The following is a 12193-nucleotide window of genomic DNA, read 5'->3' as shown; positions in this document are numbered from 1 at the left end:
AATTATATAATGTAATCAAAGTAATTTTATCCCAATATTGACATCATAGTTACATAGTTTAGTTGAAAAAAGACATCTGTCTAAAGGTGGTCACACACGATACAATAAAATGATCTGATTTTATGGCACTTTGATAAATATGATCAGATCTCCCCCCAAAAAGTTTTTTTTTTTCATTCGACTGAAAAATCCGTTTGGTTGCCTCATTTTTTTTTGGATTTTTATTGATCCGGAATGCTGGAAATTTTTCTTCAATTTTTCTAAAGATTGTATGGTGTGTGTTAGATTGTCAATCTATTAATATACACACCCTAACAATTATAAGTTTCCAATTATCTTTATCATAACTGGGGAAAAACTGAACATACAGGTACTGTATGTGTGTGGTACATTGGTCATATTTTTGAAATTCCTCCTTTCCTTATGTTATTATTGCATAATAACCTTAAAAGAAACACATTTTTTTGTTACAGCTGATACAAATTCTGCAATAAATCTGCAGCGTGTCTACGTCCTGCTTTCATGGAAGCAGACATATTGTTAACATACTGTGTTTACACAATAGCTGTGTCTGCAGAGGACTGCTGAATTTCTGTGCTGACACAGCTGAGAGCAGGGGCGTCGCTAGCCCTATTTTGGGGGGGCACGTGCCCCCAATCTGTCCTGGGGTGCCACGGGTCTCCGCCCAGCCGCCGCTCACCCCCTCTGTCAGCGGCTCCCTCCAGTCGCCGCGTCACTCAAAGCTCAGGATCAGGCGGCGAGCCGCCGACTAATCGTGCGGGCGCTAGGACCCAGCGCCCGCACTGATATGCGTAAGTGACATCACTTCTGCATATCGAGCGGGTGCGTCCGGCGCCCGCTGGTACTGGTCGGGTCGCCGCTGATCATGAGGTCTGCTGCGAGGTAAGGGGGAGGGGAGCGGCGGCGGCGGCTAGAGGGGGGGGCCTCCCTGTCACTCACTCCCTAAAGGGGCTCCCTGGCACTCACTCACTGCCTAAAGGGGCTCTCTGGCACTCACTCACTACCTAAAGGGGCTCCCTGGCACTCACTCACTACCTAAAGGGCCTCCCTGTCACTCACTCACTTCCTAAAGGGGCTCCTTGGCACTCACTCACTCACTCCCTAAAGGGCCTCCCTGTCACTCACTCACTACCTAAAGGGCCTCCCTGTCACTCACTCACTCCCTAAAGGGGCTCCCTGTCACTCACTCACTCCCTAAAGGGGCTCCCTGTCACTCACTCACTCCCTAAAGGGGCTCCCTGTCACTCACTCACTGCCTAAAGGGGCTCCCTGGCACTCACTCACTGCCTAAAGGGGCTCCCTGGCACTCACTTACTGCCTAAAGGGGCTCCCTGGCACTCACTCACTGCCTAAAGGGGCTCCCTGGCACTCACTCACTGCCTAAAGGGGCTCCCTGTCACTCACTCACTCACTCACTCACTCACTCACTCCCTAAAGGGGCTCCCTGGCACTCACTCACTGCCTAAAGGGACTCCCTGTCACTCACTCACTCCCTAAAGGGGCTCCTTGGCACTCACTCACTACCTAAAGGGCCTCCCTGTCACTCGCTCACTTCCTAAAGGGGCTCCCTGGCACTCACTCACTCCCTAAAGGGGCACCCTGGCACTCACTCACTGCCTAAAGGGGCTCCCTGGCACTCACTCACTGCCTAAAGGGCCTCATTGTCACTCACTCACTCCCTAAAGGGCCTCCCTGTCGGTCACTCCCTAAAGGGGCTCCCTGTCACTCACTCACTCCCTAAAGGGGCTCCCTGTCACTCACTCCTTAAAGGGGCTCCCTGTCACTCACTCACTCCCTAAAGGGGCTCCCTGTCACTCACTCACTTCCTAAAGGGGCTCCCTGGCACTCACTCACTCCCTGAAGGGCCTCCCTGTCACTCACTCACTACCTAAAGGGCCTCCCTGTCACTCACTCACTCCCTAAAGGGGCTCCCTGGCAGTCACTCACTGCCTAAAGGGGCTCCCTGGCACTCACTCACTGCCTAAAGGGGCTCCCTGGCACTCACTCACTGCCTAAAGGGGCTCCCTGGCACTCACTTACTGCCTAAAGGGGCTCCCTGGAACTCACTCACTGCCTAAAGGGGCTCCCTGGCACTCACTCACTGCCTAAAGGGGCTCCCTGTCACTCACTCACTCCCTAAAGGGGCTCCCTGTCACTCACTCACTCCCTAAAGGGGCTCCCTGGCACTCACTCACTGCCTAAAGGGGCTCCCTGTCACTCACTCACTGCCTAAAGGGGCTCCCTGTCACTCACTCACTCCCTAAAGGGGCTCCGTGTCACTCACTCCCTAAAGGGGCTCCCTGTCACTCACTCCCTAAAGGGGCTCCCTGTCACTCACTCCCTAAAGGGGCTCCCTGGCACTCACTCACTGCCTAAAGGGGCTCCCTGGCACTCACTCACTGCCTAAAGGGGCTCCCTGGCACTCACTCACTGCCTAAAGGGGCTCCCTGGCACTCACTCACTCCCTAAAGGGGCTCCCTGGCACTCACTCACTGCCTAAAGGGGCTCCCTGTCACTCACTCACTACCTAAAGGGGCTCCCTGGCACTCACTCACTGCCTAAAGGGGCTCCCTGGCACTCACTCACTCCCTAAAGGGGCTCCCTGTCACTTACTCACTCCCTAAAGGGGCTCCCTGTCACTCACTCACTGCCTAAAGGGGCTCCCTGTCACTCACTCACTGCCTAAAGGGGCTCCCTGTCACTCACTCACTGCCTAAAGGGCTCCCTGTCACTCACTCACTGCCTGAAGGGGCTCCCTGGCACTCACTCACTACCTAAAGGGCCTCCCTGTCACTCACTCACTGCCTGAAGGGGCTCCCTGGCACTCACTCACTCACTGCCTAAAGGGGTTGCCTGGCACTCACTCACTGCCTAAAGGGGCTCCCTGGCACTCACTCACTGCCTGAAGGGGCTCCCTGGCACTCACTATCGGGGTCCCTGTCACTCACTACCTAACTGGAGGCGCCTGTCACTCACTAGCTAACCTGGGGGTCCCTGTCACTCACTACCTAACTTGGGGGGCTACCATATTAAGGGGGCATTCTGCCTATTTATGTGAAATGCTGTCTATTTATGTGCCTCATGACTGCTGAATTTGTCTTGTTGGGAGCCTTATGATTTGTTGGGGGCCTCAAGATTGCTGAATTTGTCTTGTTGAGGGCCTCATGATTTGTTGGGGGCCTCATGATTGCTGAATTTGTCTTGTTGGGGGCCTCATGATTTGTTGGAGGCCTCATGACTGCTGAATTTGTCTTGTTGGGGGCCTCATGATTTGTTGGGGGCCTCATGATTGCTGAATTTGTCTTGTTGGGCGTCGCATGATTGCTAACTGCGAGACTATGGGAAAAGCTGAATCCTTATCATATGAGACAATAGGATTAAACCTACTTTTTTAGCTTTTTAAAACAGAAAATAAAACTGGGAGGTTCCAAAAATTGAATACATTTTTCAGGAGTAGGATGAATGAAATTGTTTATCTTCACAGTTTATTTTCAACTTGGATTTTCCATAATGTTCATGTATGAGTTAAAACGTTTGTACAGTATTTAGTTTAAATTGCTGTTGCCACTTTGTGATAGATACGTGACTTTTGGGTTGCAGTTTGGGCACTCGGCCTCCAAAAGGTTCGCCACCACTGTCATAATCTAATGTCCCACCATTGCTAGGTTCATGTAAATTTGTCTCCACCCGTTACCACACCTATATTCTGGTCCATGGCCCACCCATTTTTCGGTGCGGCGCGGTAAGCACGCCGCACAACGTGATCCTCATATTTTTGGCATGCTAGCTGCAGTGTGCTGAATTCTGCTACCTACAGTATGTACAGTATACGCTGTTCTCTAGTGCCTGCACTGTGTGCTGATTTACCTCCAGTGTGTACAGTGTAAGGTGTTACTCTGTGCCTTTACTGATTGTAAACCAGCTATATTGTATGCTGATCCCTGCTACTTTCAGTATGTACAGTATTAGCTGTAAAGCCTGGTACACACATACAATTTTGATTAGCCAATTTTAGCTCTGTTCATAAAATTCATTGTCTGTTGGAACACCCTTTCTGATGCCTAACCCCTCCACCCTCTGACTGCCAATTGTCGTGAAAAATCCAAAAAACATAATTTTTCAGGCACTGCCATATGCATTGAGGGGTTATTTTGGCACCCAATATTTCCCCTTAATACCGCTATTTCAATGGGTGCATATGGCAGCGCCCAAACTCCCTAAAGACAAGGTCATTTTTCACAAATTGGGCCACTGCAGCTTTAAGGCCTCGCTGTAGGGCCAACCAACTCAGCATACAAGTGATTCCCCCCCTCTTTTCTGCCCACCAACAGAGCTCTCTCTTAGTGGGCTCTGATTGGTGGTGCAGTGTTTGTTTGTATTTTTTTACAAATATTTATCTTATTTATTTTGTAATAAAAATATTTTTTTTTGTATTTATTTTATTGTGTCACCGCCAGCCAATCACTGTGATTCGCTGTCGTAGGCATCAGCCTATGACAGCCGATCACTCCTGTGGGTGTCAGTGGGACAGCCGTGTCACACAGCTGTCCCCAGTACAGCACTGCCGTAGATCGCAGCACTGTACAGTAATAAAAGACGGCGGTTTCCCCGTCTAACAGTCTCTGAGCGGCGATCGCTACTGGGAGGCTGCTCCGCTCCGTCATTCAAGCGGGGATGCAAAGCCGTCCCCTCCAAACTCCGCCCCCAGGACCTTACGCCGATTGGTGTTAGGCGGTCCTGAGGCTGCCGCTGCGTCCACGCCTGTTGGCATGGAGCGGTCTTTTACTGGTTAAAGTGTTCTTAAAAATATGCAAATAATACCAGGCTGAAATTGTATGGCAAATTTATATACATTTCTGCAGCTTGAAAAGCCAAATGCTGCTACCATGGCAACTTGATTGGCCCATTTTCTAAGGTACATACATTTACTTAAAATTGTCAGGAATTTTGCATCAGTTAATTATTTTTTACTTCATATTGTCAATCCCTATTTTTAGAGGGCAAATGAGCCTTTCTTTCCACATTGAAAATATTCTTCATGATGTATTCATTTCATAATACACTCAAATTGTACTGGTCGGTCAATGACATTCTTCCAGCATAATTTTTTTTTTAAATAAAAATTCAGTTAAATTCAACAACACTTTGTTAGTAGTTAACAGATATTACCACAAGGTCAGGTACCAAATCCAGGCATTCACCGTCAACCTGAAACAAAAGAATAAAAATATTTTAGCTACTAGAAATGTTCAAATATGACCACATGACAGCTTTTCAATTTTCCACACATGAATAAATTCCACCTAAATTCCAACTAATGCAATCGTGGACTGATTTCTGGAAAGACTACAAAGGTTTGGGCATCGGGCAACTCCTGCTCAAAAGGGGCGCTCCAGCCCAAAAGGTTGCTGAATATGGAAGAGGAGACTGCAAATATGAAAAAGGAGGCTGCATAATGAATCTGTACATGAAAGAGAGGAGCTACTGTACATGAATGTTATATATGTAAAAGGGGTCTACACATGGAATGGAAGATTTGGGGATGTAAAGAATATAAATCTGGCCTTGATTCTGTATGTCACATGAAACCTCATCCAGTGCATTTGAAGCCAATAGTTATGTATAACTAGCTGATGGCCCGGCATTGCCCTGGTATGTATTTTGCTGGTGTTGGCTCCGCCCACTTTTTCTAACCCTAACATACAATTACTCAATGACCTAATGACCTAGTTTGTGAGCTTTGCTGTCTTAAAGTGGAATATAACCCATAAGTTCTTCTTTGCTCTAATAGATTATTTACAGCATATTATATACAACCAGCATTTTTTTTTTACTAGAACATCATTCAAAGGGTTAACACAGGCTTTAGAAGCTTCAATGCCTTCAGATCTGGCCGCTTCCAAAAGTTAAACAATGTAATCTTGTGTTTACTTAAATGTATCAAGTGTGGAATGTGACACTTTCTCTGACTGTGCAGGAGCTCCCGGACACAGAGAGAGAGTCAAACCATGTCTGCATGAATGAATGAATGAATACTTTTGGCAAGCTATAACTTATAAATGAATAATAATACTTATGCACAAATGCAAATATGTTAACCGTATGGCATATAAAAAGTAGGAAAACATGTTTTTATTGAATATTATGTTCAGATTTTAAACTGCTTTAAAGAGAGTCTGAAGCGAGAATAAATCTCGCTTCAGACCTCATATATAGCAGGGGCACTTGTGCCCCTGCTAAACCACCGCTATCCCGCAGCTTAACGGGGGTCCCTTGACCCCCAAATCCCCCTCCGTGCAGCGGGGGAGCGCTTCCTGGTCTGTCAGCGCGTATCTCCGCCTCTCCCCAGCCCCTCTCAGTCTTCTTTCACTGAGAGGGGTGGGGGAGAGGCGGCGATGCGCGGCTGATAGACGCGAATGGAGGCAGGGCTGCAGCCGTTAGCCCTGCCTCCAGGAGTGACCAAGCCTGCGACCAAGTGTCGCAGTGGGGGGTTTGGGGGTGAAGGGACCCCCGTTTAGCGGCGCGTATGCGGCGGTTTAGCAGGGGCACACGTGCCCCTGCTAACTATGAGCTCTGAAGCGAGATTTAACTCGCTTCAGAGTCTCTTTAAGCATCAATAATTTGCATTGAAATGAAACAAATCTGATTGGCTGTTTGTGGTTCCACCCCCTTTCCCGAATTTGAACCTCACCCAATGACCAACTGTACCAGGTTAGAGGCTTGTGCCATTAACAGTGCAAGCATGGCAGCAATTACATATTCCCCTTAAAAATCAATAGGTGAATTTTGATTGGCTTTTTTAGGCTCCACCCACTTTTCTGAATATTAATCCCAGTCACCCAGTTACCAACTGTGCAAAGTTTAAAAACCCTACCATTAACAGTGTAAAAATGGCTGCAGTTTACATTTTCCCAGTACATTTTTTAATTTGTCTCCACCCACTGATGACCCAACGTTGCCCGGTTATGTATTTGGCTGGTGTTGGCTGCGCCCACTTTTCCTAACCCTAACAAACAATTAATCAATTGCTCAATGACCAAGTTTGTGAGCTTTGTGGTCTTTGGCATTAATAATTTGCATTGAAATCAAGCAAATCTGATTGGTTGTTTATGGCTTCACCCCCTTTTCTGAATTTAAACCCCAGTCATCCAATGATAAACTGTACCAGGTATGAGGCTTGTGCCATTAACAGTGCAAGAATGGCAGCAATGTAAATATTCCCCTTGAAAATCAATAGGTGAATTTTGATTGGCTTTTATAGGCTCCACCCACTTTTATGAATATTAATTCTAGTCACCCAGTGACGGACTGTGCAAAGTTTGAGAACCCTACCATTAACAGTGTAAGAATGGCTGCAGTTTACATTTTCACAGTGAAATTTGTATTTGTCTCTGCCCACTTTTTGGTTATGGGAATAAAAAGTATCCTATGTTATTCCAGGTAATGTGTGTGTGTGCCAAATTTCATTCAAATCCGTTCAGCCATTTTTTGTGTGGTGGAGTAACAAACATCCGAACTTTCCCATTTATAATATTACTAGGAATATACAGTGGCCGAGCTACACATCTCGGGGCCCTAATGCGTAATTTGGACCCATCTCCCACCCTACATTAAATAGCCAGGACTCAGGAGCAGCTGCCTCCAGTATACTGTAGGTAGCCAGGATTAGATGCCTCAGTATAGATAGTCAGGAATAGATGCTTCAGTATAGATAGCCAGGATTAGATACCTCAGTAGTTAGGAATATATTCTTCAGTATAGATAGCCAGGATTAGATGCCTCAGTATAGATAGTCAGGAATAGATGCTTCAGTATAGATAGCCAGGATTAGATGCCTCGGTATAAGTAGTCAGGATTAGATGCCTCAGTATAGATAGTCAGGAATAGGTACCTCAGTATAGATAGCCAGAGATAGATGCCTGAGTATAGATAGCAGGGCTGTTCATCAGGATTCCGGATATCCGGGTAACCCGGATATCCGAACTTTTTTCAGCTATCCGACCGGATTCGAATTCTGGATACCTGGGCCCAAATCTGGATAGCTACCTGCGGATCTTTGGGCGCATACCGCGGATATCTGCGGATATTGCGGGTATCCGGATCTGAAATACTGTAACTAAGGAGATTATATCCTGGAGCCAATCAGAAGGCTCCAAGCAGAAGCCCTAGCAACCAATTACAGAGGGGAACCTTGGCCAGCCCCACCTGACCTCATTGAGCCAATCAGAGGCCTCCCAGCCTAAGCCCTGGCACCCAATCACAGAAAGGAACACTCGCCAGCCACCCTGTATAACAAGGAGGTCTGCCATGATGAGACAGATCGTCTTGCTGAATGCTCACTGAGAGACATGCTCCAGTGCTGGTGGCCTACAAAGGGCTGTACCCAGTTACAAACCTAAAGCTGTTCAGTGATTAACTCCTTCACTACTATCACTACACTATTGTTAAATCATTAATTAGCTTGATTGATGTCATAGTGTGACAGTTAGAGTGTGTGCTCCAGTGCTGCTAGCCTAGGAAGGGCTGTACACAGTGATAAACCGGAAGCTGTTCAGTGATTAACCCCTTCACTATCACTACACTATTGTTAAATCATTAATTGGCTTGATGTAATTTGTGTGACAGTCAGTGTGTGCTGCATGCAGCTGCTATGTGTCTGTTTGTGTGCTGTGCACAGACCAGGCCAGCTGCTGCCTGCTGGCCAGCTATTAGCCTTAGGTATAGGTTAGTTTAGGGATTAGGGGATAGGATTACTGTGTTATTGTGTAGTTAGTACTGTAGTACAGCAATCAGTGCTAGTAGTTGTTAGAGTAGTAGTACCACTGTGTTAGCTTTCTACAGAACTGCTGTGCTGTGAGCAGTGCCAGTGTGACAGTTAGTGTGCCCTAGTGTCTTCTCCTCTGCTGTATGACTGTCACTCGGCACTTGCCACATGGCACTTGTCACGTGGCACGTGGCACTTGGCACGTGTCACGTGGCACTTGCCAAGTGTCATGTGGCACTTGGCAAGTGACACGTGCCAAGTGACACGGGCCATGTGACACGGGCCACGTGACACTTGGCAAGTGCCACGTGACACTTGGCAAGTGCCACATCACCCATGGCAAGTGCCATGTGACACTTGGCAAGTGTCACGTCACACCTGGCAAGTGCCACGTCCCACTTGGCAAGTGCCACGTGCCACGTCCGGCATGCTCCTGGCATGCTCCTGGCACACGTTACACCTGCTGCTGCTGCACTGCCCTGCTCCTGCTGCCTGCGCAGCTCCCACCGCCAGGCCAGGGTGCCACAGGCCACTGATACCACCTATATTTAACCCAAAACACAATTGCTGCGTAATTTTTTTAAAGGTGTCTTGGCTGAAAACTGTCATGTCCCAGTTGTGCGGTTGGACTTTGAACACAATGTGGGCTGCACGACTGCTGTCTGGAACCTAGGCCTAATGTTAATTGACAGCCATTTTTTTTTGGGGGGGGGGGGGGGAAGGATTTGAAGACCCCACATCATCAATTAGTGTTCCCCTTTGCAAATTTTAAAGAAATTTAAAGGGCACTTCTGGTTTTTCTATCCAGATATTCGAATCTGGCAGGATACCCCAGATACTGAGGCCGGATACAGGGATGGTCGTAGTCAGCCAACTTCGCTACGCTGGGACTACGCGTAGTTTTACGCAATTACGCTTCGCCAAACTACGGCTTCAAAATCAAATACTCGCTTTGTATACATTTCGTAGACTACGCGTTAAAATACGCAATTACACGTAGTGTGAAGCGTAGTGTATGCGGATGCTTATGCCTGTATGCAGAAAATTTGACACATTAATTCTTCATTAAATGCTTATACCGATAACTCTTCTATGCGTACATTCCCCCTTCCAATGCGTAAATTTGTAAAGCATGCAACCACACGCGGAAAATTAGATGCGAGTAACGCATTCGTAGTTCACTACACAATACACATGTTAACTACGCATAGTAGGCGTAAGCTACGTACCGCTACGCGTAAATTCGTAAGCGTAGTTTTGAAACTTCACCTACGAACTACGATGCGTAGATGCGAACTAGGATGCGTAAATTCGCACTGGCGTAGTTTCTGCTCATCCCTGGTCAGATATCCGATTTGGATCCGGAATGGAAAATTTTGAACTCGGATATCCGACCCGAATCGGATATCTGGGTATCCGGATCCGAATTAGATCCAAATAGTGAAAAATGGTATCCAAGCAGCACTGATAGATAGTCATGAATAGGTACCTCAGTATACATAGCCAGGGATAGATGCCTGAGTATAGATAGTCAGGAATAGGTACCTCAGTATAGATAGCCAGAGATAGATGCCTGAGTATAGATAGTCAGGAATAGGTACCTCAGTATAGATAACCAGGGACAGATGCCTGAGTATAGATAGTCAGGAATAGGTACCTCAGAGTAAAGATAGCCAGGGATAGATGCCTGATTATAGATACAGGAAAATTGAATACTCACCTTTCGGTAATTTTCCTTTCCTGGAACAGAAAATGGCGGCATACTAATGGGTAAGCCCTGCCCCTGACCCCGATTGGACAGTTCATCTTATAAATTAGAAGTGCTTCCCCCCCCCCCCCCCCGCCATTCTCATGAAAATCAGTCCTCGAATGGACGAGAGGGTGGGTTCGTATGCCTTTATTTTCTGTTCCAGGAAAGGAAAATTAACGAAAGGTGAGTGTTCAATTTTCCTGTTTCCTGGAAAGAAATGGCGGCATACTAATGGGATTTACAAAATCAGACAGAGAGGGAGGGAAGATGCATAACAAACATTTTATTTTCTAACAGTAGACAAAACTGCTTCTCCAAATTTTAAGGAGGTAAGTGATGCAGGATTAACATGATAATGCCTCAGGAAAGTAGGCTCTGAAGACCAACTGGCTGCTCTACAAATAGTGTCCATAGAGACCTTAGCAAAAGATGCCCAAGAGGCTGCCATGCCCCTTGTAGAGTGTGCATGAATTTCTGTAGGTACTTGTAAACCTTTCAACTTTCAACAGAGCTGTATAAGCTTCACTAGCCAGTTGGCCAAAGTCCTATACGTAACTGGTTTACCCTTATTAAGACCGAGAATGTTCACAAATAGACGGTCTGAGGACCTGAAGGAATTTGTAGCTTCCAAATACGCCTTAATACTTCTGCCGACGTCCAAAGGGTGACATTCATGCTCTGATAAGAATGTAGGCAAGGTTAGCTCCTGATTTATATGAAATGTGGATGTGGAGGAATGTGTTGAAGCACCGGTCTGATAACCACTCTATCAGGAAAAAATTGCAGAAAGTTCTCAGCACAACCTAGAGCCTGCAAGTCAGATACCCTTTTTGCAGAAGAATTTGCCACCCAAAAAATTGTTTTCAATGTCATATTCAACAGGGATGCATTCTCCACTGGATGAAAAGGTGTGTTTGATAAGACCACTAGGACCACACAAAGGTCCCACTGCGGAAGAATGGTTTTCTGTGAGGTCTTAACTTTTGTACAGCCTGTATAAACTGGATGATCAGAGGGTTTTCAGCCCGTTTGTGATAAGTTAATGAAGACAAGGCTGAAACCTGGACCTTTATGGCTGAAAGGCTTAACTGTAAGTCAACACCTGTTTGAAGAAATGCTAGTACGTCCTGAACTTGAGGAGCAAGAAAGTCAAGGTTATTGGCCTTTGCAAAGTTCTCAAATTTTCCCCAAATTCTATGATAAGTCGAATTTGTAGAAACTTTTCTGGCTTTTAGCAGTGTAGAAGTCACCTCCTCAGAACAACCTAATGCAAGGAACTTTTGCCTCTCAACCTCCAGGCCGTTAAATTGAGATTGTTGACATTTGGGTAAAGCAGAGATCCCTGGTAAAGGAGATCCGGAAGTTGAGGGAGGCTGACCGGATCATCTAGACTCATTTCTGATAATAGAGTGAACCAAGGTCTGCGGGGCCAGAATGGCACAATAAGAATGATCGTACATGGTTCCAGTAACAGTCTCTGCAATAGTCTCAGGATCAGCGGGAAGGGAGGGAACGCATACTCCAGTCTGAAGTTCCACTGTGTTGTCAAACAGTCCGTCCCCTCTGCTTTCGGATGGAAATAACGGGAGAAGTATCTCGGCAACTTCGAATTGCTCACTGACGCGCATAGATCTATCTGAGGAAGACCCCATTTTTGA

At 46.6% G+C, this 12193-nt stretch overlaps 1 protein-coding gene across 7 annotated transcripts in view; it reads right to left on the bottom strand.

The window, feature by feature from the left end:
* LOC137521026 (uncharacterized) overlaps positions 1–12193 on the bottom strand; it is a 299753-nt gene that overhangs the window by 177204 nt on the left and 110356 nt on the right. For all 7 annotated transcript variants that reach the window (XM_068239741.1, XM_068239745.1, XM_068239743.1 and 4 more), the window contains exon 12: positions 5191–5229. In XM_068239741.1, the coding sequence (XP_068095842.1) occupies positions 5191–5229 (39 nt within the window). The remainder of the gene's footprint in view (positions 1–5190; positions 5230–12193) is intronic.

The sequence above is a fragment of the Hyperolius riggenbachi genome, chromosome 6 (assembly GCF_040937935.1).
Source record: "Hyperolius riggenbachi isolate aHypRig1 chromosome 6, aHypRig1.pri, whole genome shotgun sequence".
NCBI lineage: Eukaryota > Metazoa > Chordata > Amphibia > Anura > Hyperoliidae > Hyperolius > Hyperolius riggenbachi.
Note: the sequence above shows the minus strand (reverse complement) of the source record. Positions and strands in the feature narration are given on the sequence as shown.